The sequence below is a fragment of the Peromyscus californicus genome, unplaced genomic scaffold (genome assembly GCF_007827085.1).
Source record: "Peromyscus californicus insignis strain IS unplaced genomic scaffold, ASM782708v3 Scaffold_14__1_contigs__length_90479793_seg_2, whole genome shotgun sequence".
Taxonomy (NCBI): domain Eukaryota; kingdom Metazoa; phylum Chordata; class Mammalia; order Rodentia; family Cricetidae; genus Peromyscus; species Peromyscus californicus.
The window spans coordinates 42,556,712-42,581,465 of NW_026294436.1; the positions used below are offsets into that span (position 1 = coordinate 42,556,712).

The 24,754-nt window shown below is 38.6% G+C and overlaps 1 protein-coding gene across 9 annotated transcripts in view; it reads right to left on the reverse strand.

The window, feature by feature from the left end:
- Rasal2 (RAS protein activator like 2) overlaps positions 1–24,754 on the reverse strand; it is a 309,127-nt gene that overhangs the window by 59,950 nt on the left and 224,423 nt on the right. For all 9 annotated transcript variants that reach the window (XM_052737303.1, XM_052737302.1, XM_052737301.1 and 6 more), the window contains one exon: positions 2,302–2,411. In XM_052737303.1, the coding sequence (XP_052593263.1) occupies positions 2,302–2,411 (110 nt within the window). The remainder of the gene's footprint in view (positions 1–2,301; positions 2,412–24,754) is intronic.

Sequence of the window (24,754 nt, forward strand, 5' to 3'; positions counted from 1 at the left end):
CCTAATACCAAAACTAAATAAAGACAACAATAAAAAATACAATCTCCCTGATAAATATAGCTGCAAAAATTATAAACAAAATACTTAGAAACTGAATTCCACACATCAAAAAGATCATTCGTTGATTTTAATACAGAGCTGTAGGAATGGCTCAACATATGCAAATGAAAGAATGTAGTATTCCACACAAATGGACTCAGAAAGTACACAATCAAGAGGCTTTAATAAAATCTAGAAGGACTAGAAGGACTATATCACAACATAATAAAGGCTATGTATGATGTTATCATTGAAAGTATACTAAAATCAAAAAGATGACAAGGGCTTCCACTCTCTACTCTTACTCAATAGTGGCTGAAGTCTTAGCTGGAACAAAAGGGGTGGAGGAAAAAGGGACACACACAGGAAAATAAATTCAAGTATCCTTACTTGTAGATAATATGATGATGGCATACATAAGGGACCCTAAAGACTCCACCAGAAAGCACTTAAATTTGCTAAACACTTTTACTAAAATGGAATGATCCAAAATTAAGATGCAAAACTCAGCAGTCTTCCCCTGCCATGCCGCACCCCCCTCCCCGCCCCCCAACACACACTTTGGAACGTCACTGTTGTTTTCCTTGTTCAGCTTATGTTTGGGCAGTCATGTTAATGAAATGTTATGGGTGTAGCTTCTGATCTTAATAAAAGACACACAATTCCACAGAAAACTCCCTGATCCTTTGGCTCTTACCATCTTGATAGCTCTAAGAGGGCAGTAGTGGCATATACACCTTAGCAGTAACCAACAGCTCTCTAACTGGACTTAAGACCACCCAACAAGATGGAAACTTGGAGAAGAACCAAAAACGACCACTTGACTAAACCATCATACTCCCTAGTTATGTTCTAAGTATTTGTCCTTATTCACAGATAACCTCATCAAAGAAAACTCTTTGCAACAGACAGAGATCACTACAGAAAACCACAACCAATCAAATACAGACTTGTGGAGTCCAGTCTCAATGGGCACATCTAGACAGACTTTTAAATGTCACTATTTTCTATGTAGTCCACAAATAAGATCTGATAAAATTCAGTATGGAAACAATTCTAAAATAAAACTGCAAATTCTCTGCCTGACAAATCTATAATTTTAATTTCTGTTTCTGAGGAAGGTGACAGAAAACTGTCACTGACTAGAAAAAAAACTAACCATAAATCCTCAAGTACAAATAAGAGTATCAAATATGAAAGACAGACAATTTTATATCTAGGTCTACTGCTTGCTTAACTCTGGACAAGCTCCTCAGCTACAAAGTGAGGGCATTAACAGCCCAAGGGGCTGTGTTACCCAAGCAGTCCCTGGGAAATGTTGGGTGCACAATGAGCAATGATTTGGCAATGATTCGCTGACACAGCAGCAACATTTCCAAAACTATGAAAGCTGTGAGACACTAAGATGTGTCTGAGCACATACTCAATTATTTCAAGAGGATGTTCTTTCTCTTTAGTGAGTTAAACATGCAATGTTTACCAGGTTAGCAGTTCTAACTATTGAAATTCTTTCCAAAATGTGTCTTCTACAAGTGGCTATAAACTGCCAAGACTGGTTTTATATACTGCACACATAGAACACTATAGTAGCAAAGAGCATGGGTGCTGGAAAAATGCCCATGGGCAAGTATCATTTTTGCTATTTACAAACTGTATGATCTTGGACAACATTACTTAATTTCTCTGTGCATCAGATTCTTCATGTATAAGCATAAGAACATATTTATAAGGTTATTATGGAGACTGAGTAAGAAAATCATATGTATCCAGTATAGTGTTCAACTTTTCCAAGCATCATCTCTGTTATTCCTTAGAGTTGATTGAAGAAAAAGAATTTACCTATAGCCAGTAGAACTTGACTTTACAGAAACAGTATATCTGATTCTTAAAAACTTATATATCCCCAAACTAACATTTATATGCATTTTGCACTGGTTGACTGCTGAACAAACATTTTGTACCTTGTCTCAATATGAGCAAGACAAAAAAAGCAAATTTTTACTGGATCACTCTATCACTAATACAAAGGTATAGCAGGTCCAAGAGCCTTATTAAAATCTACTTTATGCTAGGTATGGGGGTGCACATCTTTAATCCTAGCACTTGGGAAGCTAAGACAGTTGGGTTTCTATAATTCAAGACCAACTTGGTTTATACAGCAAACTCCAGGTCAATTAGAACAACATACTGAGACACTATCTCAAAAGAAGTAAATAATCCACTCCAACATCTGATGTCTTTTAAAAACAAGTCATGTCCTACCTGTCATCTGCATTTCGAAGGGATGGAAGTCGAAAGCTTGTGTTTCTGTCAAGCTTTGACTGGCTTTTGGTCCTCTTGATGGAACCTTTCAGGCGCTTGCTGAAGAATCCCTAGAATGAAAAGGCAGAGTGGTGGGAGAGAGAACTACTCGGGAACCTTGCCTTCCACAATGAACTCGCAAAAAGGGTTTAGATTCAAAAGGAAGGACTGGGACAGAATCTAGCTTTCAGTCTTTAACTTTATAAATGCTAGTTGTTTGAAATTTCTTGGTAATGTGATGAAGGACTTTTTTCTACTGTGAAAAACAGAAAATTAAACTTGTTGATAGCAACTATCTTAGTTTTTATACTAGTTGTGGCAGAAAAAAAACCCCCGGAAGTTTATGAAGACTTTTAAAACAGCAATAAAACAGACCAACATACTGTTTTCTATGAAAATATCATCAGCAATTTCAATAGAAATGATACCTAATGATTTCTTAAACTAATGGAAATTAGGTAATTAGAACAGCATGTGCCAAGTCCCTGAAGTGGGAAGGTATTTGGTGTACTGGAGAAACTGAAGATACTGCTGGAGGAGGCTCGGGGAGAGTTAACTAAGTAGAACAAGGACTAGATTGCTAATCTCCAAAGTGTTATTCAAATTTGGTCATACCACTTTGGATATTGTTATTTATAAAATTAATTCAAATGCAGATAAACTATTTTACATGAAATATAGATCATCTATGAAATCATTAAAATACTGAGAAGTTAACTCACAGGTTCTGTAACCTCAAGTACCACATCAAGCCAGCCCAAATTCCAGCATGGATGCAGAAGGGCCCATGAGGTCCCAACTCTAGTCAGCCAAGAAGCTAGAGGCAACTGAAGGCACTGACTGAAGCAGTGTTAGTTTTCTTCAGGGAAATGAGCCCTGCTAGGATGCCCATGCTCCAGGGGACAGCCATATACTGTGCACAAACTGGCAGCACTAAGTGGACTCAGTAGGTTTGGGGAAAACAAAAAGAGTAGATCAAATTGGGAGGGAAATGTCGTGGTGCAGTTTTGGAAGGGAAGGGAGTGGGGGTGGGTTTGATTGATTAAAATGCGTTATGTATGAGATGCTCAGACAATACATTGAAAAAATGAACAAAGTACTATACATTCTTTGGCAATCTCCGGCCACTTCCACCAAATTACAGAGAGCTTGTCATCACCTCAAAAATAATGAGCATATAATAAAAAATTTGTTGCATAAATCCAAGAATGAATGAAGATGCTCACTATTTGTAAGACATACAAAATAATGAGCTTCATTCTGGCACTGTTTATATAAATAAATAAATAAATAAATAAATAAATAAATAAATAAATAAATGTTATTAGACCTTGTTTGCAATCATTCCCCTCCTCTCTGTGCTCCTTGGCAATGGGGGCCTGCTCGCCCCGCTCCCCCCCCACCCCGCCCCGCCCTGCCCCTTTGCTTTCCTTTCACCTTAGTTCCTTCCCCCCCTCTTCATCTCTTCTGACTAATTTTGGTTTGAAGTCTACTTCATCAGGCAACAGAATAGCTATACCAACTTGGTTTGTTCACCTGCCAGATTGTTTCCTATCCGCTGGCTTTCAATCTTTACCAGTAAGCATGTTTCTTGGAGACAAAAGTAGTTAGATCTAGTTTTTAACCCAGCCTGTGTCTCATTTTTGGTGATTGAGAGATGTTCACTAATTCCTGTAGTTTTGTTTGTTGATTTCTGGCTGGGTGGGTTAATGTTTGATCTTTATTTCTCCCCGGTAAGTATCTGTGGTTTGCTCTTTTTTGATCATCCCTTTAATGAAACTGTTTCCATGTTCTTGTGATTAAGGCTTCACTCCTACCTCTTGTGTGTATAACATTCCCTTTTTCTCTGCAGTGCTGGCTTGGTGGTCACAAACTGACTTAGTTTCTGCTGTTCTTGAAATATTGATTTCTCCTTTAATTAAAAAAATAGCTTTCCTTGGCATGGCAATCTTGGTCAGAGATACCACTTTCAGGGCTTGAAATCTATCACTCCATACTTCTTGGCATCTGGTTGCTGACAACAGATCTGTTTTTACTTTGGTGTTTCTGCCTTTGTAGGTGAGTTAGTGTTTTCCTCTTACATTAAGTTGAATATTTTTTATAACATTAGGACTTGATCCACTCATGAGAGAAAGATGAAAAAAGTTAATGACTAAAAACTAAATGTATGATAAACTCAATTATTCTTGCTACCCAGAAGGGGAACTGTGGGTGTAGCTCAGCAGTTTAGTAGGTGTGAGGTCTTGAGTTCAATCACCAGTGCCAGAAACAACTAACCACACAAAATTTAAAAAGAAAATCAAAGAACATGTAAAACTCCCCCAAATACCAGAGATGCAATCATCTAATCTATAGTTTAAATTCCAGCTTATTATAAAAGTAGTTATATATTTGAAGAAAAAGAAAAAGCTATCTTTAAAAATTCGTTATTTCTTTAAACAGTCATTTGCCTGATGTGCTGTATAGTGCTGTACTAGCATCATGATGGAGAGCTGCCACTAGTTCTCATGGAGAGTTGGCTATTAGTGCTCAAGATAAATCTTTATTTACTATGTCTCATCAGAATGGCCCCCTCATCAGTGGTTCTCAATCTCCCTAATGCTGTGACCCTTTAATACAGTTTCTCATGGTGTGGTGACCCCCAATCATAAAACTATTTGGTTGGAACTTTATGACTGTAATTGTGCTACTGTTATGAATTGTAATGTAAATATATGATATGCAGGACATCTATTATGTGACCCCCAAAGGAGTTGCAACCCACAGATTGAGAACTGCTACCTCATGTGCTCAGAAATGTATTCAGCAAGCAAGACCTAATGATAGTATTCTAGTTGGACTGTTAGGGCTGGATGAGATTCTGGCCAATGACATGACCAAATATTAATATTTTTATAATAAAATATACTTATGCAGTTGACTGAAAAATGCTCTAATAGAATTTATCTCGCCCTTGAATTTTACCTTTTACTGATATTTATTTCACCATACTCCATACTGTAATATTTTGTTTATTTCTTGTATAGAATTTTATTAGGTGTTATAAGGAAAATAAAGTTAAAATGAATGCAACTTCTGACTTAAAGGAATTTGTAATTTAATACAGAGTTGAGACACTACATATAAATATATACATAGCCTTATCAGAAGACTTGAAATGGCTAGGGAAAGAATCTCTGGGCACAGATATCTATCACTAGAAACCTCTAACATCAAGTAGAATACAAATGGTGCCGGGCGGTGGTGGCGCACGCCTTTAATCCCAGCACTCGGGAGGCAGAGGCAGGTGGATCTTTGTGAGTTCGAGGCCAGCCTGGTCTACAGAGCGAGATCCAGGAAAGGAGCAAAGCTTACACAGAGAAACCCTGTCTCGAAAAACAACAACAACAACAACAACAAAAAAAAAAAAAAAAAAAAAGAAAAGAAAAACAAAACAAAGTAGAATACAAATGGACGAAACCAAAACAGAATACCCAAGAACTGTGAAACAAGCACACAAGAAGTAACATGTGTAATGGGAATACCAAGAAAAAGGACAAATGAAAAAAAATCCCCAAACCACAAGAAATTAATGACTGAAATGTTCTCAAATTAATATCAGACACCAAAACAAGATCCACAAGGAACATCAGGCAGCAGAAATGCCCCAAACCAACTAAAGATATCAAAATTACACTTACATGCATATGTGTGTATATCTTTCGTTTTGTTTTGTGTGTGTAACAGCCCTGGCTGTCCTGGAACTTGCTCTGTAGACCAGGCTGGGCTTGAACTCACAGAGATCCACCTGCCTCTGCCTCCTGAGTGCTGGGATTAAAGGTGTACACTACCACTGCCCAGTATTTAGGCATATTTTTATTTTTATTTTTTTTTTTTTCGAGACAGGGTTTCTCTGTGTAGCTTTGCACCTTCCCTGGAACTTGCTTTGTAGACCAGGCTGGCCTCGAACTCACAGAGATCCGCCTGCCTCTGCCTCCCAGTGCTGGGATTAAAGGCGTGTGCCACCACCGCCCGGCAAGGCATTTTTAAAAGATTTATTTTATTTGTATTAGTGTTTCGTCTGCATGTATGTATGTGTACCACATGCATGTATGTATGTGTACCACAGTAGTTTAGAAAAGAGGACTGGATCCCCTGGAAACGAAGTTACAGACAGCTGTGAGACACAACCACGGAGACTGAGAACCAAACCTGGTCTTCTGCATATCAATGAGTGCTCTTGTTCCCTGAGCCATCTTGCCAGCCCCAAGCTAGGGATATTTTAAACCAAAGAAAACCACAGTCAATGAGTAAATACTAAAAGCACCCAGAAGGTGGAAGAAGGGAATTCCCTGAGTGCAGAGGAATGATGGTGAGAACGGCTTCATGCTTAAAATCTATTACACGCTTTCACGAACACGGTTTTATGCAGCTCAGCATAGCAAAAAGCTTTAGAAGAAAATGGTAAAAAAGAAAAAGAATTACATATTTTCAGAAACCACAGAAACAAGACACATGGCATAAGCTATTTAAGAGGTGAGAGAAAAAAAACCCCACTATCGTAGAATTCTGGAACCTGAAAAAATTATTCTTCTGAAGTGAAGAAAGAAGTAGCCACAATTTTCTCAGACAATAGTGCATTTGTTACTAACAGGCCCGCTCAGCAAGAAATACTAAAAAGAAGTTTGGTAGAGAGGAAGAAAATAACCATTACAAAAGTAAAAGAAGTCTAACTGACATATTATAGAAAAAAGGAGGACTCTAATCAAATGCCTACTTAAAACTACAAAAGGCAGGAAAAGAGACAAAAATAAGAACACAGAACAAGGGCAATGAACAGGAAATGGTGACAAATATGTTAGTAATCCATCTCAATAATCACTTTAATATTAATAGTATAAATGTATCAGTTATAAAGTAACAGACTACACCATACGCTGTTTAGGAGAGGTTCATATGAAATACAGACCAGACACCAGAGAACCAGGAGCAGCTACATTCATCTCAGACAGAAGAAAGAAGGTACTAAGATCAGCAAGGTAACTGAACAATAAAAAGGGAAATTTCCCCCGAATACAACAAATTCATAGTCTGTTTAATAAGAGCATCAAAGAACACAGGGCAAAAAACGATACAATTGATAGAAGATGACTGCACTGTACTGTTATTATTAGAAACTGTAACTGTTTGTTATCAGAAATGGATAGGTCTTAGAGGCTGGAAGTCAGAGGTCAGAGTTAAACTCAATACCACCATCAATCAAATTGAATATAACTGACATCTATGGAGTACTTCATCCTATACTAGCAGAATAATTTCTTCTGAAGGTCTTATAGAACACTTATGGATTGAAACATTTAGGTCATGAAACATACCTTAACAAATTTAAGACTAGAAATTATCTTTTCAGACCACTGTGGATTAAATTAGAAATAAGTAAAAGAAAGATGACTGAAAAATGTTTAGGTTACATGATATATCTCTTTCTTATTTAAAAAAAAGTTTATTTACTTATTTGTATGTGCCACGGTTTATGTATACAGGTCAAAGGACAGCTTGGGGGAGTCAGTTCTCTCCTACCATGTGGGTTGTGGGGTTTGAACTTGGATCCTCATTCTTGGCAACAAGCATCTTGACCTGCTGAGCTATTTTGCCAGACCAATAATATACTTGGAAATAACATGAGTCAGGGAGGAGTTAAGTAATTAACTACATGAAAATGAGAACAGCACATCCAAATTGGTGAGATGCAGTAAAAACAGTAGAGGGGAATTTACAGCATTAAATAAACAATATATTAAGAAAGAAGAGCTAAAATCAGTAACATTAAGTTTTCACCTTAGGAAACTAGAAAAATAGTAGCAATTAAATACAAAGCAAGCACAAGACTAAAAACATGGGATTAAGTCAATAAAATTTCAATCATGAAACCAAGAGGAAAAAAAAAATCACTGAACCTAATTAATATCTGGTTCCTTGAAATGATCAATAAAATTAATAACCCTATATCGAGGCTAAGAAAAAAAGGACAGAATATAAATTACTAGTACCAGAAATGAAAGAGGGTATATTGCTATAGATCTCATCAACATCAAGATGATAATAAAATGCAACTGTGTGTCCAAAATTTTGGTAGCCTAGATGAAATTCCTCAAAAGTCACAATCTGCCACACTCAAAGAATAAATAACCAATCCACCTGTTTTCTGTTTAAGAAGCTGGGCTTGGTAGTATATGCCTGCAGTCCTAGCTACTTGGAGCACTGATGTAGGAGAAAGATTGCTTGAGTCCAGGAATTCAAGGCCAGCCTAGGCAACATGGCAAGACTTGATCTTGAAAAGAAAAAGAAGTAATTGACTCAATAATTAGTCCTTGAACATAAATTACAAGGCAAACATCTTCTGATTAGTGAGTTCTACCAAACATTTAAGGAAGAAATTATACCAATTATCTATTACCTCTTTTAGAAGATATAAGAGAATATTTTCTGTTTTAAGTTTATAAAAACAATTGAGTGGTTAGTACAGGTTCCCCATATAATCACTCCCCCAATACATACAGAGCCATTCCCATTATCATTACCTCATGCCCTAGGAGCCATCTGTTAAAACTGATGAACCTACTTTGACAGCATTACTGCCCAAATGCCATAGTTTTCATGAGAGTCTACTACTGAGGGGATGTTTTACAGTCTGGAGACATGGAGGCTGATATGTACATTACAGTGCCGCCATTCAGAGTATTTTCATTGCCCTAAAACTCTCCTGAGCCCTATCTACTCACCGGTCACCATCTGCAGCCCTCAAGATTATGGCTCTCTCTGACCTTTCTACTGATTCTACAGTTTGGCTTTTTCCAGAATGCCATATAGTTGGAATCATGTAATATGCAGATGTTTTTAATTGACTTCTTTCTTTAAACAACACACAATGGTGCTTTCTTTTGTTCTGGTCTGGTCTTTGTGTTTTTTTCTAGTCTCTCCCCTGTTCATGTTGAGAAGTCTCTACTACAAGTCTTTAAGCTTAGAGGTTGTTTCCTCAGCTATGTCTGCTCTACCAACTACTCTCATAAAGGAGAGTCTTTGTTTGCTACAGTTGGACATTTCTAACATTTCTTTCTAGTTCCTTGTAGAATTCCTTCCTCTCTGGTGACATCATCTATCTGTTCAGGCACAAGTCTACTTCATTTGCAAGAGTCCTTAGAAGCGGACCATAATTGCTTTAAATTTTTGATTTGACGATTGCATCTGAATCTGGTTCTGATGTTTTCTGTCTCTTTAAACTGTATTGTCTCCCTTTTCATAGGTTTTGTGTCAATGCAAAAACCATCTCTCTCTTTCTAAAGAGAGTAAGAGACAGTTTATTTTGGAGCCATTTTGAGTGACCATGGCCCTGGAACACAGATGTAGGTTACCCCAAATTTCATGTTCCAATGTAGAAACAGTTTCATGGAGTCTTTTTCTTTATTGTTTTACAGAAAAGAGAAAGTTATAAATCAAGGCAAGTTTAAAATAAATTAGAGGGTACATCAGAGAAGCAGGTACACTGAGATGAGGAAACTCTCCTATAAGCTCAAGATGGTATCTGACGACATTCTTAGCTTTTGGGTTAGTGGAAGCTAGTTGTTTGCTAAATCAATACAAGTTCAGTCACAGAGGGTGAAGAAATGCTATTCTAGAGGGCCAGAATAAGCCCAAGATAAGATAATTAACCTCTGGACCTGCAACATTCCAACTCTCCCCAGTCCTGAAATTCCAGTGAGTCAATCAGTCTCTCCAGACAAACTTTTTCTGTTCACAGGCAGGCACAGCTTCTTTTCAGGAATTTTCATTTACATTTTTTTCTTGTCTTTTTCTTTCTCTTTCCTTCCTTCCTTCCTTTCTTTTATTTACTCTTTTTTTTTTTTTTTTTTTTTTTTTGAGACAGGGTTTCTCTGTGTAGCTCTGGCTGTCCTGAACTCACTCTATAGACCAGGCTGGTCTCAAACTCAGTGATCCACATGCCTCTGCCTCCCAGGTACTGGGATTAAAGGTGTGTGCACCACCACCTGGCATACTTTTTCTTCTTGCTAGCTGGATAAAGGTAACAGGTGAAAGGAACTGTGGTCAAACAGTCCCTTGGTAGTGTGGAAGTGGGGTGGTGGTGGCAACACTCCAGTCTTGTGACTAGGTCTTGGGCTTTTTGTGAGTTTGTGTTCAAGACCGAAAACTTCCCATATGTATTTTAGAACCCACTCAGCCCATCTGTGGCTTTAGGTGGAACAGGTTAGCAAAGGAGAGCCAAAGTCAGGAACACCCTGCTTAAATAGCTTCTTCTGAGGAGGACCTTGTTAAGGACTGAATACTTTTGTTTTATTTCAAAATGCACCCCCGCCCTTCTCTGCCAGAGGGAAAAGGGGGATATCTTCACTCTTCACAGTGACTGCCTAAAAAAGTTCCAAGAAGTCAAACTTAAAAAGAGGCTCCAATATCACCCTATTACTAAGTTCTGGGAGTTTTGGATGGCTCAGGCTCCACATGGGGCCTCAAATTAACAGTTTGTTTTCCTACTCTGGAAACAAGAAGACCCACCTCTAAACTTTGGAGGTGCAGGGTACTGTTAGGATTTCTCTTAGTACTGACTAAGTGGTTAAACTTTAGCAAGTGTTCAACATATCTGAAACACAACCAAGCTCCAGTTGTTTTTGGGATACACGTGTTTATGGTTGCACAGTGTCTTCTGTTCATGGATGTAGCAGAATCTATTGTATGATTCTATTTTCACCTTATTCATAGTAATAGTTTCCTGTCCAAAGACTACACTTTTCCAGCTTCCCTTGAAGACTGTCATTTCTGCCTGTCTCCATCCCTATAAGAGACCTCCCCTCCCCTTCCCTTGCAGGCATTTTGGCCATGTGCACAAATGGGTGACAAAGACGTCCTCTTGCTGTGAATAAACATAGTCCTGCCTAGTGTAAGGACCTCTTTCTTTCTTCATGTCCCACCCCCTCTCCAGTGGCCTTTAAAAATAATATAACATATGGTGCTCAAGACCCAGGAAGGGAAATCTGAGCCTACTGGAGGCTCAAGCCCACCCACGGACAAACCTCCTTAGCTCTCACATGCTCCCCTGCTCTGGCCTGAGAGGACTAGGCAGGGCCATCAGTTTCCTCTCAGACAGCCTTTTCTTTTCACTCTCTGTCTCCACCTGTTCTCTCTCATCTTACTATCTGGAATGCCCTGACACAGTCTGGCCTAGGTGAGGATCACACTGCATTTGGCCAGTACATGAACACAACACAGCAAACCATTGGACAAGGTAGTCTCTTGGACCTAACTCAGAGGCCCTAGTTAGGTTTCAGGGCTCACTGAGGCTTTCTTAAGGCCTGCTTAGTTGAAGGTACAGGAGATTTTCCACTGGAAGGGAGACCATTTGTTCAGTCAAAAGTTCTGACAACCTTACACTGGCCCTGTGGCTCCTTAACCCTGGAACTACATAGATTGGGAATGCCCCCTTACATTCCAGGTATATTCGGTCATTTCTAGATATAGAGGATGCTCAATGCAACTGGATATTGATTCCTGTCTGTACCTTGATCCTGGGCCCAACCATGGGTTCCAAATTTTCTGTACCAAAAGAAACTTCTTGGTCTGTTTAAGGGCTAACTTCAAGGAGGTCTCCAACTTGCATATCCATAGAACTTGTATGCCTTATGCTTCGGCCTACTTTTGTGTCTGCCTCTGCAAACATGGAAAATCCTTCTTGTATGTTTAGCAGCTAAAAGGTAAAAGCATTTCATGTTGTCTGTTCTCATTGACACACAAACTGGTTATGGATATGTAGATCACTGGGTTCAGCCTTACAGAGATTCAAGTGTCTTCTGGTTATGGATAATACTGAAATATTGTTTCATGCAGTTCTACTGTATTGAGAAGGTTGGCTCTGGAGTTAGATTTTAGCCCATCTGCCCCAGACCCAAGGATGTTTATTTAAAGTTTCCTCCAAAGTCTCTGTCCTAGGTTAGGCTGGTCACCTCACTTTGTGACAGGGAAAAGGAGAGCAAAACAGAACAGCCTAGACGACACTATGTGCTTAGAAATAGCTAAATGATAAACTACTCCCAGGAGGGATTATTGTTGCTTATCTCACACTCCTTTTCTTGGTTTCATTTAATGCTCTAAATACTCCACCTCTTCTATTTCTAAAACTTTTGCTAAAGTATAAACTTGATCTCAAAATCTGTAAGTGAGGTTTAAGAAGGCTATAAAATTCCAAGCAGAAAAGTTTGCTAAAAATCTGTAACAATAGGTTAATAGTTAAAAAGTCTATCTATTATTAAGATAATCTTAATTTGCTCTAGCATACCATGTATGTAACTTGGGTCCAACTCTGTTTAGGAAAAGAATATATGCCTGATGGGCTCACCTTGGAGTATCTTGTGGCTTGCCACCATCTTGGTTGATCACCGGGAGTAAACAACAACTACATGGCTTGCCTCCATCTTGGCAGCCAGTGACTCAGCCATCATCTTTACTAAAGTAAAAACAGGGAATGCCATGTGACTTCACTGACATCTTGGTAAGGTGACTGACTACATGGTAAAAATCAACATTAAGGCAGTACCCATAGAACAACTGACCAGCAGTTGTCAACTTGTGGGTCATGCTGTTAGGATTCTGTACATGTGCAGCTCGGGGTCCTGTGTCTTACATCATCAGCAGGCGCTGGCGATTGTGTACCACGCAATCCCCGCCTTAAAAAGCCGGATACAGACCCCCACACTCTCTCTCTCTCTGTTCTCTTTCTGCTCCCACCATCTTCCTTTCTGTCCAGGCCTGGCTCTCCTCCCTCCTATCCCCTCTTTCTTTCTAATAAAGCTCTTTATAACTCTGGTATTCGTGGCCGTGGCCGTGGCCTGTGACTTTTCTGCTGGTAACCAGCACCACCACCAGTGCCATTTATCATAACCATCAATGACCCCCTTGGGATCAAATGACCCTTTCATACCGGTTGTCTAAGTCTATCAGAATACACATATATTTACATTACGATTCATAATAGTTGCAAAATTACAGTTATGAAGTAGCAACAAAAATAATTTTATGGTTGGGGGTCACCACAACGTGAGAAACTGTATTAAAGGGTTACAGCATTAGGAAGGTTGAGAACGACTGAACTAGACCCATTGAGCCCTCTCCTTATTATTGTATCTCCCTTTTATTAAACTAAGGAGGCAACACCAGGCTTCCAAGAAGGTTTGTTTTGAAACTGAGTCATATAAAAAACATGACATTTTACATTATAAAAGGATAAGGAAAGTGAGTTTCCTAGTTGCTTAGAGGGAGAGATCATTTATATACATTTTAAAAAATATACCTAATTTTGAATATTATTATATATTAAACAAACTTTAAATTTGTTTGACTGACTTGTTTCAAGCTTAAGTTTGACAATACATACAGCTCATTTAATTTGGCTATTTTGCTTTACAAATTATGCCTCTGAACAACCCATCTATTTTTAAATAGAATGATGATAAGAAATATGCCTCACTGCTGTCAGTATGTGGAGCCCAGAGAGTTGTCCATATACAAAAGGAGTAAAGAGTTGGCTTTTACCTTCCTTGTAATTCAGTTTAAGTTACACAAATTATTTGTTAGACTGGACATGACTGACAGCTTTCATCTTTCATCTGTTGCTTGAGTATATTGAATAAAAATGTAGAGTTTTTTTCTAACTTAACATTTTATTGATTCTTTGTGGATTTCACATCATGCATCTTGATCCCACTCTTCTCCGCATCCCTCCACATCTGCTCCCTTGCAACTCCCCCCACCCCAAGATAAGACAAAATAAAAGTATAAAAAGAAGAAAAAAGAGAAAAACCTCATCTCGGAAGCTGTAGTGGGACACAGTGAGTAACACACACAGTATACCCTTTAGTCCATACATGTTTACTTGCAAGTGTTCATTGCAATGAGTCATTGGTCTGGTTTGAGGCCTCTGGTTTCTGCTACACTATCAATACTGGGTCCTCACTGGGACTCCTCTTAGATATCCTGTTGCTGTCCTGTGTCATGGACATCCTGCAACTTTGGGTCTACAGGCTTGACCCCTTCACATGCTCCAGCAGATCACAGATGGGGTGGATGTTGGGATGGGCCAATTCATAGCACTGGTTCTGGTTGATTAGCCTGCCAGCTCTCCCTCATCTCCAACACTAGGGTAAGCGCTCCAGTATAGCCCTGGGCTAGCTTACCAATGAGAAGGCAGCAAGGGGTATGGCTGGTTCTTCTGCTCTCATGCCCTGGGGCCTGCTTGCCCACACCTACACCACCAGGGCCAGCTCTTCTGTGCTTCCCAGGTGAGGTGCAGGGGCCACTCTGCCAAGTGCTTGCAGCTGGTGACAGGAAGTGCCAGTTCTCTCACCTGCCACAGGAAGCAAAGAGGAGGGGCTTCTCTCCCTTGTCCAGGCTACCTACAGCAGATGAGGGGCGGGGGCCTCCCCATGCAGGCTCCCCATGCCTGTCAATAGGGTCAGCTTTACTGTGCTGCTCTGGTGAGGTACAGGGCCCACTCTCCTGGGTGCTGCAGCTGGTGAAGGACAGGGTCAGCTCTCACCAGCCTAAGGTGTCAAGGGGTGGGAGGAAGGCATCTTTCCCTCTCCCTCACCACCACATGGCAGGTGAGGGGAACTGCCCAGCTCTCCTACTCTTAGGACCTAACCTTAGGCAGGCTCACCTGCACCCCTGCCAGCAGGGTCAGCACTACCCAGGTGATGTTCAGGGCCTGCTTTCCAGAGAGCTGCTGCTTATGAGGGGCAGGGCCAGCTCTTCTAACTCTCATGCCCAGGGGCCTGCTCTCCCGCCTGCCGTAGGTGGCCTGTGCCCCTGCCGGGAAAAAGTGTAGAGATTTTTAAAAGGTTCTGTTAACATGGTTAATTTTAGAAAACTTTGTAAACTGAATCATTTACTCTTGACAAGGCAGACACTGTCTCTGGGTGGATACTTTTTAAATTGGAAATTAAAAATCATTTCTTTTGGGAGACTGCAACTTAGAATTAAACTGTCTCTTGGAATACGTATATAAAATTTAATGTTAACAAAGTATGTATTAAGTCATGTTTTCAAATACTAGATATGGTCATTTAAGGTATCATTCCCCACTTTTAAAATTTTTACCTTATTAATTTTTTTAACCAAATTTTTTGTTTTACTTAAGATACACTATTTTTGTTAGTTAAATAATAGCTGGCATTGTTAATATTTAAAACGGATATAAAAAGTTCACCATACGTGAAAGAAGGAACATCACTTAAAAACACTTTCTGTTCATATTCATTCCTTGGATGCTGACTTTAACTGACTTCTTTTACAAAGTTTCCATGTGCTTGTTCCTTATGCAGGAGGCTGATGTAACAAACAGCTGATTACAGTTACCTTATCCTTATACAGACTCTGGCATATGAGGCAGTTGTAAAATTGCATTTAACTCATGTTAATGTTGATATAAAAATTTGCTTCATGTAACTTTGTCCCTGACTGTTGTTCCCCACAAAGTTGTACAGTTATTACCTACTGAATTATGTTCTGGATCTTTGCTAGCTGTTAAGTTTTATCACAGCTCCTGGGATGAACCTCTTTTGAGGCACTCTTAACTGCTGCTTCCCTCTACGCTTTTCTGTCAGCCAAAAGGCACTTACAGAAAAGATCTGCACCTGAAACCCCTAAAAGCAGTTTGGGTGGCCCCTGAAAGGGGACTAATGTGCCATGGGCTATCCAATTCATTACTCTTTTCGCTACTCTGGACATTTTCTGGGGACTCAGAACTAAAATAGGTGGACTGTAGCCTCCTCTGCATCAGTTAACCTCTCTGTCTCAGCTCAGACAACATCCTTTAGAAGCAGCTCCACTCCTGGACAGCTGTAGCACTCCACAACTACAAGGACTAGATCTTACTACAGGTAAGGGTGGGGTTTGTGTCCTCCTCTGCCAACATGCTGCTTCTAGGCCAACAAATCCTAACTGGTTTGAAATGGGGCTAGAGACAGGGACTATAAACAATTTCAAACACAAGCCTCCTATGTATAGACTTCTGGTTCCCGACTCCTCCCCTGGATCACTCCTTTCCTCCTTATTGTCCTTATACTTATGTTCTACCCTGTCTTTTAAATGTGTTACTTACTGAACTTCACCCTATACCAAAACCAAATGTTCTATGCAAGCTCTCCCAATAGCTTTCACCTTACAACATCTCCATTTGTTCCTGATAGATATTCACAAAGAACTATGAGATGCTTTGGAGAAACTGGCTAATAGGGACCTTCATCCCTTTCACCCAAGACCACATACATTTCTTTATTGCAGTTCTCTACTTTTTCCTGTTCCTGTCCTTTGATGGTCTGGAGCTCCCTGCTACTTCTGCTAGCTCATTTTGGTGCAGTAGTTCAGCAATGGGACCACTCACTCACTCTGAATCAACTCTATGCTCACTTTCCCTTATTAGCCCACTCTGTCTGTCTTGCCTCCTCCTTTCCTCCTCTTCCTACAACCTTCCCCAGAAAATCTCTCAGTTCTACTCTATCCTTACAGCCCTCCAATAATTATTTTCTAAGTCTCTAGGAATACAGGATGGCAATTGCCTGATCCATTTCAGCCAATCAAATTGGGACTCTCGCTCTGTACTGAGGACTCCCTCTTCAATGGGCTCAGAACTACTCCCTTCTGACAAAGATCCTCCCCTCAGCATAGAACAGCTATATTCCCCTGCCCTGCATTTTTATATACTCTCAGAGTTAGGAACAATAGCATCCTGCTGAAAGGCTATACTTCCTGGCTTCCCATGCAGGCTATGTAAATCATTTATGCCCATTTTTACCCCATAGGAAACCACATTCCAATCTCCCTTGTAGGCATTTTGGCCATTTACACATGAGTGACAAATATGCCTCTTCACCATGAATAAACATGATTAAATACATACATACATATATATATATATATATATATATATATATATATATATTTTAAAGGTATCCTGACTTCAAAATTTGGATCTAAGGATATGTTGCTTTGGAAAAGGAGGCTCTGCTTTTGTTTCCACAGGAAGCAAGAGGCTATGGATTTGTTCCCAATTAAGATACATCAGGTTTGACCAGCCAAGACCCCCTGAAAGGTCTCCAATGACACCATGGCCTAGATCATCCAACATCCAAAATCAACTTCAAGGCAACTGGCTCAGAGAATATAGCGTCACAGACTATTCCGTGAGGACTTGACCATAATCCTAAAATTTTCTTTGTGTCCCCATAAGATTACCAGAGCCCTCCATCAGCAGGAAGTAGCCTAGAAAACTACACCCACATTCCCCAAAAAATGGATTATAGATGTTTGTCTTTGTTTAGGTTATTGGTTACAAATTGTTATTGGTCATAGTCAATCTCTTTCTAAAAAAAGAAAAGAGGATATGATATAGAAATATAGGATATAGATATGATAGGATGAAAGGGTAGATTATCGAATCTACTTTTAAAGAGCAACAACTTGTTTGAAATATTTTACTTTGCTATGGATTTTAGTTTATTGATACAAATTTAAAGTTAATTTTGTTATACTGTATGTATATTTCTACTCTTGCTTAAGCTATTGTTTGTATAGCTCATTTGAAATTGTAATGTACAATTAAGAAATACAGATTAATAATTAGTCTTCAATGATAGTCAAACCTAGTCATGTTAGTTAAGTTTTCTAGGTATACATAGATATATTTCTACTAGATAGGTAATCTTCAAACACTTCAAAGACCTAAAGAATATGACATTAAAATGTTGTAAAAACTTAAACTTTCTGGACAATGAGACACGTCTGTTCCTGGCAGCGCTGATTTAGATAGATGGGTGTTGAAGACATGCCATATGGAGTTTATCTTCTTCTTGGCAAAAGTAGCCATTTGGGCAAGGAACTGTTCTTGCCTAGACTGCTTGAAAAAATGTGGTATAAAATGGACATGCAGGACCATAGGAAGGTGACCACTGAACTTTGCAAGACAAAATGGTCCTTCAGGTTCCTGCTTCGCAGAGGAAACTGCCAGATATTCAACAGGACACAGGGAGAAGTGACTGAGAAACTCTAGGCCTATAGGCTGAAGATGGATGCCCCAACATTGCAGACGAACTTTAGGTGACTGTCCAGGCAGCCAGCTGTCTCTGTTGTTCTAGATTTTTGCAAGTTGCTTACAATGCATTTCCTGTTTACTTAGGTAATATTATATCCTTCTGGGGTCTTTGATGTAGTTGAAGACTAGATAGTTATAATTTTATAAAAGATATGAAACTTTAGACTCACACATATAAAATAGAATATTTTCTTTAATTTTGTCAAATACAAATAGACTAGATATAACTGTAATTCTTGCTTGATAACTGTTCTATTATATGTAATTTTACTATGTTAAAGTTAAAACCTTCCTTTTTGATTAGACAGATAAATAAAATGCTGACTGGCCAGTAGCCAGGCAGGAAGTATAGGTGGGATAAGCAGACAAGGAGAATTCAGGGAAGAGGAAGGCTGAGTGAGGAGACGCTAGCCCGCCATCCAGGGAGCAGCATGTAATGTCACACAGGTAAAGCCACAGAACACGTGGCGACATACAGATGAACAGAAATGGGCCGAGTTTAAGAGTAAGAGCTAGTCAGTAGTTAGCCTGAGCTAATGGCTGGGCAGTTTTAATTAACATAAGCCTCTGTCTGTTTACTTGGGTCTGAGGGGCTGCAGACCTGCTGACTGGCAGAACAGAGAAAAACTTTCAGCTACATCTTTCTGCTTCTAAAGAGCAACAACTTGTTTAAAATGTTTTACATTGGTATGGATTTTGGTTTATTGATGCAAATTTGAGGTTGACTTTATTATACTATATATATATTTCTACTCCTATTTGGGGTATTATGTTAATTCAACTCATTTAAAATTGTAATGTATAATTAAGAAATACAGATTAATAATTAGTCATCTATGATAATCAAACTTATAGTCATGTTAGTTAAGTTTTCTAGGTACACATAGATATATTTTAATTAGGTAATTAATCTTCAAACACTTCAAAGACCTAAAGAATATGGCAATAAAATGTTTTAAGAACTTAAGACTTTTTTGGACAATGAGACATGTCTGTTCCTGGCAGCACCAATTACTTCAAAGAGGATGATGGGCATTGAAGAAACTCATTAGTGGAGTTTGCTGTCTTTGTGGCAAAAGTTAGCCACTGGACAAAAAAGTGCCCTTGCTTTGACTGCTTGACAGGATGTTGTATAAACTGGACATACAGGACCCACAGGAAAATAACCACTGAATTTTGCCAAAACAAGGCAAGATGGTCCTTCAGGTTCCTGCTTCACAGAGGAGACTGCCAGATATTCTCAGGACATAGGGAGAAGTGACTGAGAAACTCTAGGCCTATATGCTGAAGATGGATGCCCCAACGTTGCAGAGGAACTTTGGGTGACTGTCCAGGCAGCCAGATATCTCTGTCATTCTAGATTTTTGGAAGTTGCTTACAATGTAATTCCTGTTTACTTAGGTAATAGTATATTCTTCTGGGATCTTTGATGTAGTTGAAGACTAGATAGTTATAATTTTATAAAAGATAAATTAGATATGAAACTTTAGATTCACAAATATAGGATAGATGGTAGAATATTTTCTTTAAATTTCCAAATACCAATAGACTAGATATTGTAACTGTATATCTTGCTTGATAACTGTTTTATTACATGTAATTTTACTATGTTAAAGTTAAAACCTTCCTTTTTGATTAGACAGAAAAGGGGAAGTGCCGTGGGATATCTTTCTGTATGCTGTGAATATGTGTTGCTCTCATTGGCTAATAAATAAAGCTGCATTGGCCTAAGGATGGAGCCAGGCAGGAAAATCCAAGAGAGATATTGAGAGGAAAAAGGAGAGTGGGGGGAGATGCCAGACTGCTCCTGAAGGAGCAACAAGATGCCAGTAGATGCCAGCAGACCAGTAATGCCATGGCCACATGGCAACAAATAGATTAATAGAAATGGGTTGAGTTAAGTTATAAGAGCTAGCTAGCAAGAAGCCTGACCCATAGGCCATATAATTTGCAATTAATATTAAGCCTCTTGAGTGACTGTTTTATAAGCAGCTGCGGGACCTCAGGGCCAGGCGGGACCAGAGAAACATGGGACCGCTGGGAAGGGCGGGACACAGGAAAACTTCCATCTACACTTGGTGTTCACAGTGATACTTGGTATGTTATGGGTGCTGGCTAAGTATTTGTCAACTTAATGAATTTACTGAAAGCTTTGTGCATACCATACTGGGACTAGGTATGTGTTTTCCAATACGAAATACTATTTAATCCATGCAATTCCATGAAGTAGGTATTCAATAACTTGCTTTAGTTTAAAGCTTGGAAATGCTGAGTTAAGATTTAAAGCTAGCATATGACCAATATTTTAAAACAGATCATTTATTGGTGTTTTTACTAAGTATCTATTACTCATCATATATTTGAATCATTTGATACATCAGTGAATAAAATTAAAAAAAAGCTCACCTTCTTTAAACTTACATACTGGTAAAAAAAGATAAACAATAAATAAGAACATAATAAATAAAAGGCAAGTGCTATAGTAAATTAGAGTCATGCATAGTGGCTTGGTGATATTAAGTGGTCAGGGTAGGTCATACAGGAAAGAACACATCTGACTAAGACTTAAGAAGGGAAAACAGCCTGAGTCTGATAGAAAAGCACTCAGGCAGCAGAGCCTAGATAAAGGCTTCAATGTAGAAACCTGTCTACTATGTTCAAGGAAGAGGCAGGAAGTCTGTGTGGGGGAGTGGAGGAAGTGATAAGAGGGAAGCAGGGAATGAAATAACAGAGAAGTAAAGTGCAGTTGCTCTCTGAAAGGGTAGGACAGGAAATAGTGTGTAGGTCTTGTAGACCCCTCTAAAAACCTCGCCTTTGACTCTAAGAAAGGAAGCCATACCCAATCAACAATGGGTGAATTTTTCTGGAAAAAAAATGCTTTCTCATGACAAACAGATAGGTGTAGTGACTTAATATATCTGGAGCAAAAATGTGCAATTGGTAGTAACTTTTTTATTAACAGCAGACTATCTCATATAGAGAAGATATGTGATCCTCTTAAGGTCACACAGCTGCTAAATGGCAGATTTTGAGATCAAGTAGCCTCACTTTTGAACTCTTGCTGTTAAATTGCTACACGATGCTAATTCTCCACATTTTAAATTTCCTTTCAATGTTCTAAGCACTGTAACTTATTTTCCCCATATGTATTGTACTATCATATATTTTAAAGGATTTTATTTGACAAAGAATGCATTATCTGAAGAAAGGAGAAAACAAGCAGCAGCAAAACCTCCCAGTGTTAATTTGACTTAGTAGAATTTGTCAATGAAGTTGCTATCCATACAATCAAACTGAAGTGAATGAACACTGCTAAAATTACTTTTATATGTACTTAATCCCGGGGTTACTGAGTATTAGAAAAACAACTTTTATATATAAAATTTAAAAACAGATGAATACCCACATGAATATGCTTCCCTCTCACATTATAATATCTGTGTCCTAGTGATACAAAGAATATAAAAAGATGCTTCTATAAGTTTACAACAAAAACCCATCAGTGTAAATGGAAACAAAGAACGGCTATACACATCAAGTCTCCCAACACCAACCTTAACTGAAAATATTCTAATTAAACAAAGACGAACAAATGAAACAACAAAAAATTTCTACCATACTCAATACAGGTAGAATTATAGCAAGGTTTTGCTTTAAGAATTATAGTACATAATTTTAAAATATGGTACAAAACTCATCATTTGAATAAGCCCATCGTCATGGTAATTGATAGCACTAAAATGACTTACTTTAATTAATTGATGATCACTATTTTCCTTCAAATAAAGGCTGAAAATCAGCAACTGCTGGCATAATAAAAAGTCAAATGCTGCCTTTCTCTGGAGCTTGGTAGATAACAGAAAGACAATAACCAAAGTTGTCTACCACCTATAAATGAGAGTAACCCCGGAAGACTGAACTCAGTTATCTGGCCATGATTGGTGGTGGAAATAAAACTGCTGCTATGCAACCGCTCTCTGAAGCCTCAGTGGAGGGAACATGTGGGTGTCCTAGCCCTGCTACTGCTCCCTTAAGACAGGGAGAAGTGGAGACAGAAACATGTTATCACCTTTCACAGGAAAACACAGGGATGTGCAACGAACCTCTGCTTGAAACCTTCTCATATCAGAGACCACAGCATTCCAAGTGATTAGGGAATTTTAATAGCATTTCCTTAAAATGCTGCATGACTCACTAAGAAAATGCCACCCTGTCTACTAGGAAAGACTCAGGTAAGAACTGTTTTCACTCTTGCTTTTTTTAAATTATAGTTTAATTATTAAGTTAATCTGTATATTTTATATGTTTTACCACCAACTGTAATTTATCTAATTAGGAAGACTGAATTATATCTATATTATTCCCTTAGATTCTCTTTTAGTTATTTTAGGAACTTGTTAGATATTTAATAAATGTTGACTAAAAGATAACTATAAAAATTAGGAAGGAAAAGGGAAAGGACAACTGAAAATACTAAACTTTACCTTTCCACAGTCATTATATTTAATCTTTATAACTGGAGTCCAGATCAGATGAGAAACAAGGTACTGGGAATAACAACAAAAGTTTGCAAAATATTTTATAATTAACAAATAGTTTCAATATTGGTGTCATCCTTCCCCAGTTTAGACATCAGAGAGAAAAAGAGTCTATCAAATATCAAACTAAAATTATTTTCCTAGCCTATATCCAACTGATCAGAATCTTGGGGCCTGGGATAGAATGATCTCTATTTTTTTGTTTGTTTGTTTCATTTGGTTGTTGCTGTGCTTGGGATCAAACCCAGGGCCCTGTGCATTCTATTACCACTGAGCTGCACTCTCAGCCAAGAGATCTACATTTACATAAGATTCAGTGCGAATATTCTTTTATGAACAAACTAAATACTTCATTACTAAAAATTGAAACATAAAGCCCCCAAATTAATAAACATATACCAATTAATCAGAATGAACCAATAGTAACATGATGATATTGTTTATATATTAAAATATAAAAACAGGCTGTTGAGCTGCTTCAGTTGGGCCAAGGTGCCCGTTACCAAGTCTGAAACCTGAGTTAGATCTATGAGAGCCACATGGTGCAGGGGAGAATAGATTCCTTCAGGTTGTCTTCTGAACACAAATGCACACAAAATAAATAACCTAAGTTAAATTAAGACCAGATAAACTATTTAAATAGTCCAATAACCCCTAAGGAAATAGAAACGGTTATTAAAAGTCTCCCAACCAAAAAAAGCCCAGGACCAGATGGTTTCAGCACAGAATTCTACCAGATCTTCAAAGAAGAGTTAATACCAATACTCTTTAAATTATTCCACACAATAGAAACAGAAGGAACATTACCAAACTCCTTCTATGAGGCTACAATTACCCTGATTCCTAAGTCAAAGAAGGATACAACAAAGAAAGAGAACTACAGACCGATCTCCCTCATGAACATTGATGCAAAAATACTCAATAAGCCGGGCGGTGGTGGCGCACGCCTTTAATCCCAGCACTCGGGAGGCAGAGCCAGGTGGATCTCTGTGAGTTCGAGGCCAGCCTGGACTACCAAGTGAGTTCCAGGAAAGGCGCAAAGCTACACAGAGAAACCCTGTCTCGAAAAACCAAAAAAAAAAAAAAAAAAATACTCAATAAAATACTGGCAAACAGACTCCAAGAACACATCAAAACAATTATCCACCATGATCAAGTAGGCTTCATCCCAGGGATGCAAGGGTGGTTCAACATATGAAAGTCTGTCAATGTAATACACCATATAAACAAACTCAAAGAAAAAAACCACATGATCATCTCACTCGATGCAGAAAAGGCATTTGACAAAATCCAACACCCCTTCATGATAAAGGTCTTGTAGCGATCAGGAATACAGGGAACATACCTAAACATAATAAAGGCAATTTATAGCAAGCCAACAGCCAACATCAAATTAAATGGAGAGAAACTCATTTAGCGATTCCACTAAAATCAGGAACGAGGCAAGGCTGTCCGCTCTCCCCATACTTATTCAATATAGTACTTGAAGTTCTAGCTAGAGCAATAAGACAATGTAAGAAGATTAAAGGGATACAAATTGGAAAGGAAGAAGTAACATACTTTTAAAATTTTTATTTATTTGTTTTTTTTAATATGTAACATACTTTTATCACTAATGACATTCTCTAGTTTAGAGTTTAGAGATCCATTTCCTTTTTTTTTCCCCCCCTGAGACAGGGTCTCTCTACGTAGCCCTGGCTGTCCTAAACTCACGCTGTAGACCAGGCTGGCCTTGAACTCACAGAGA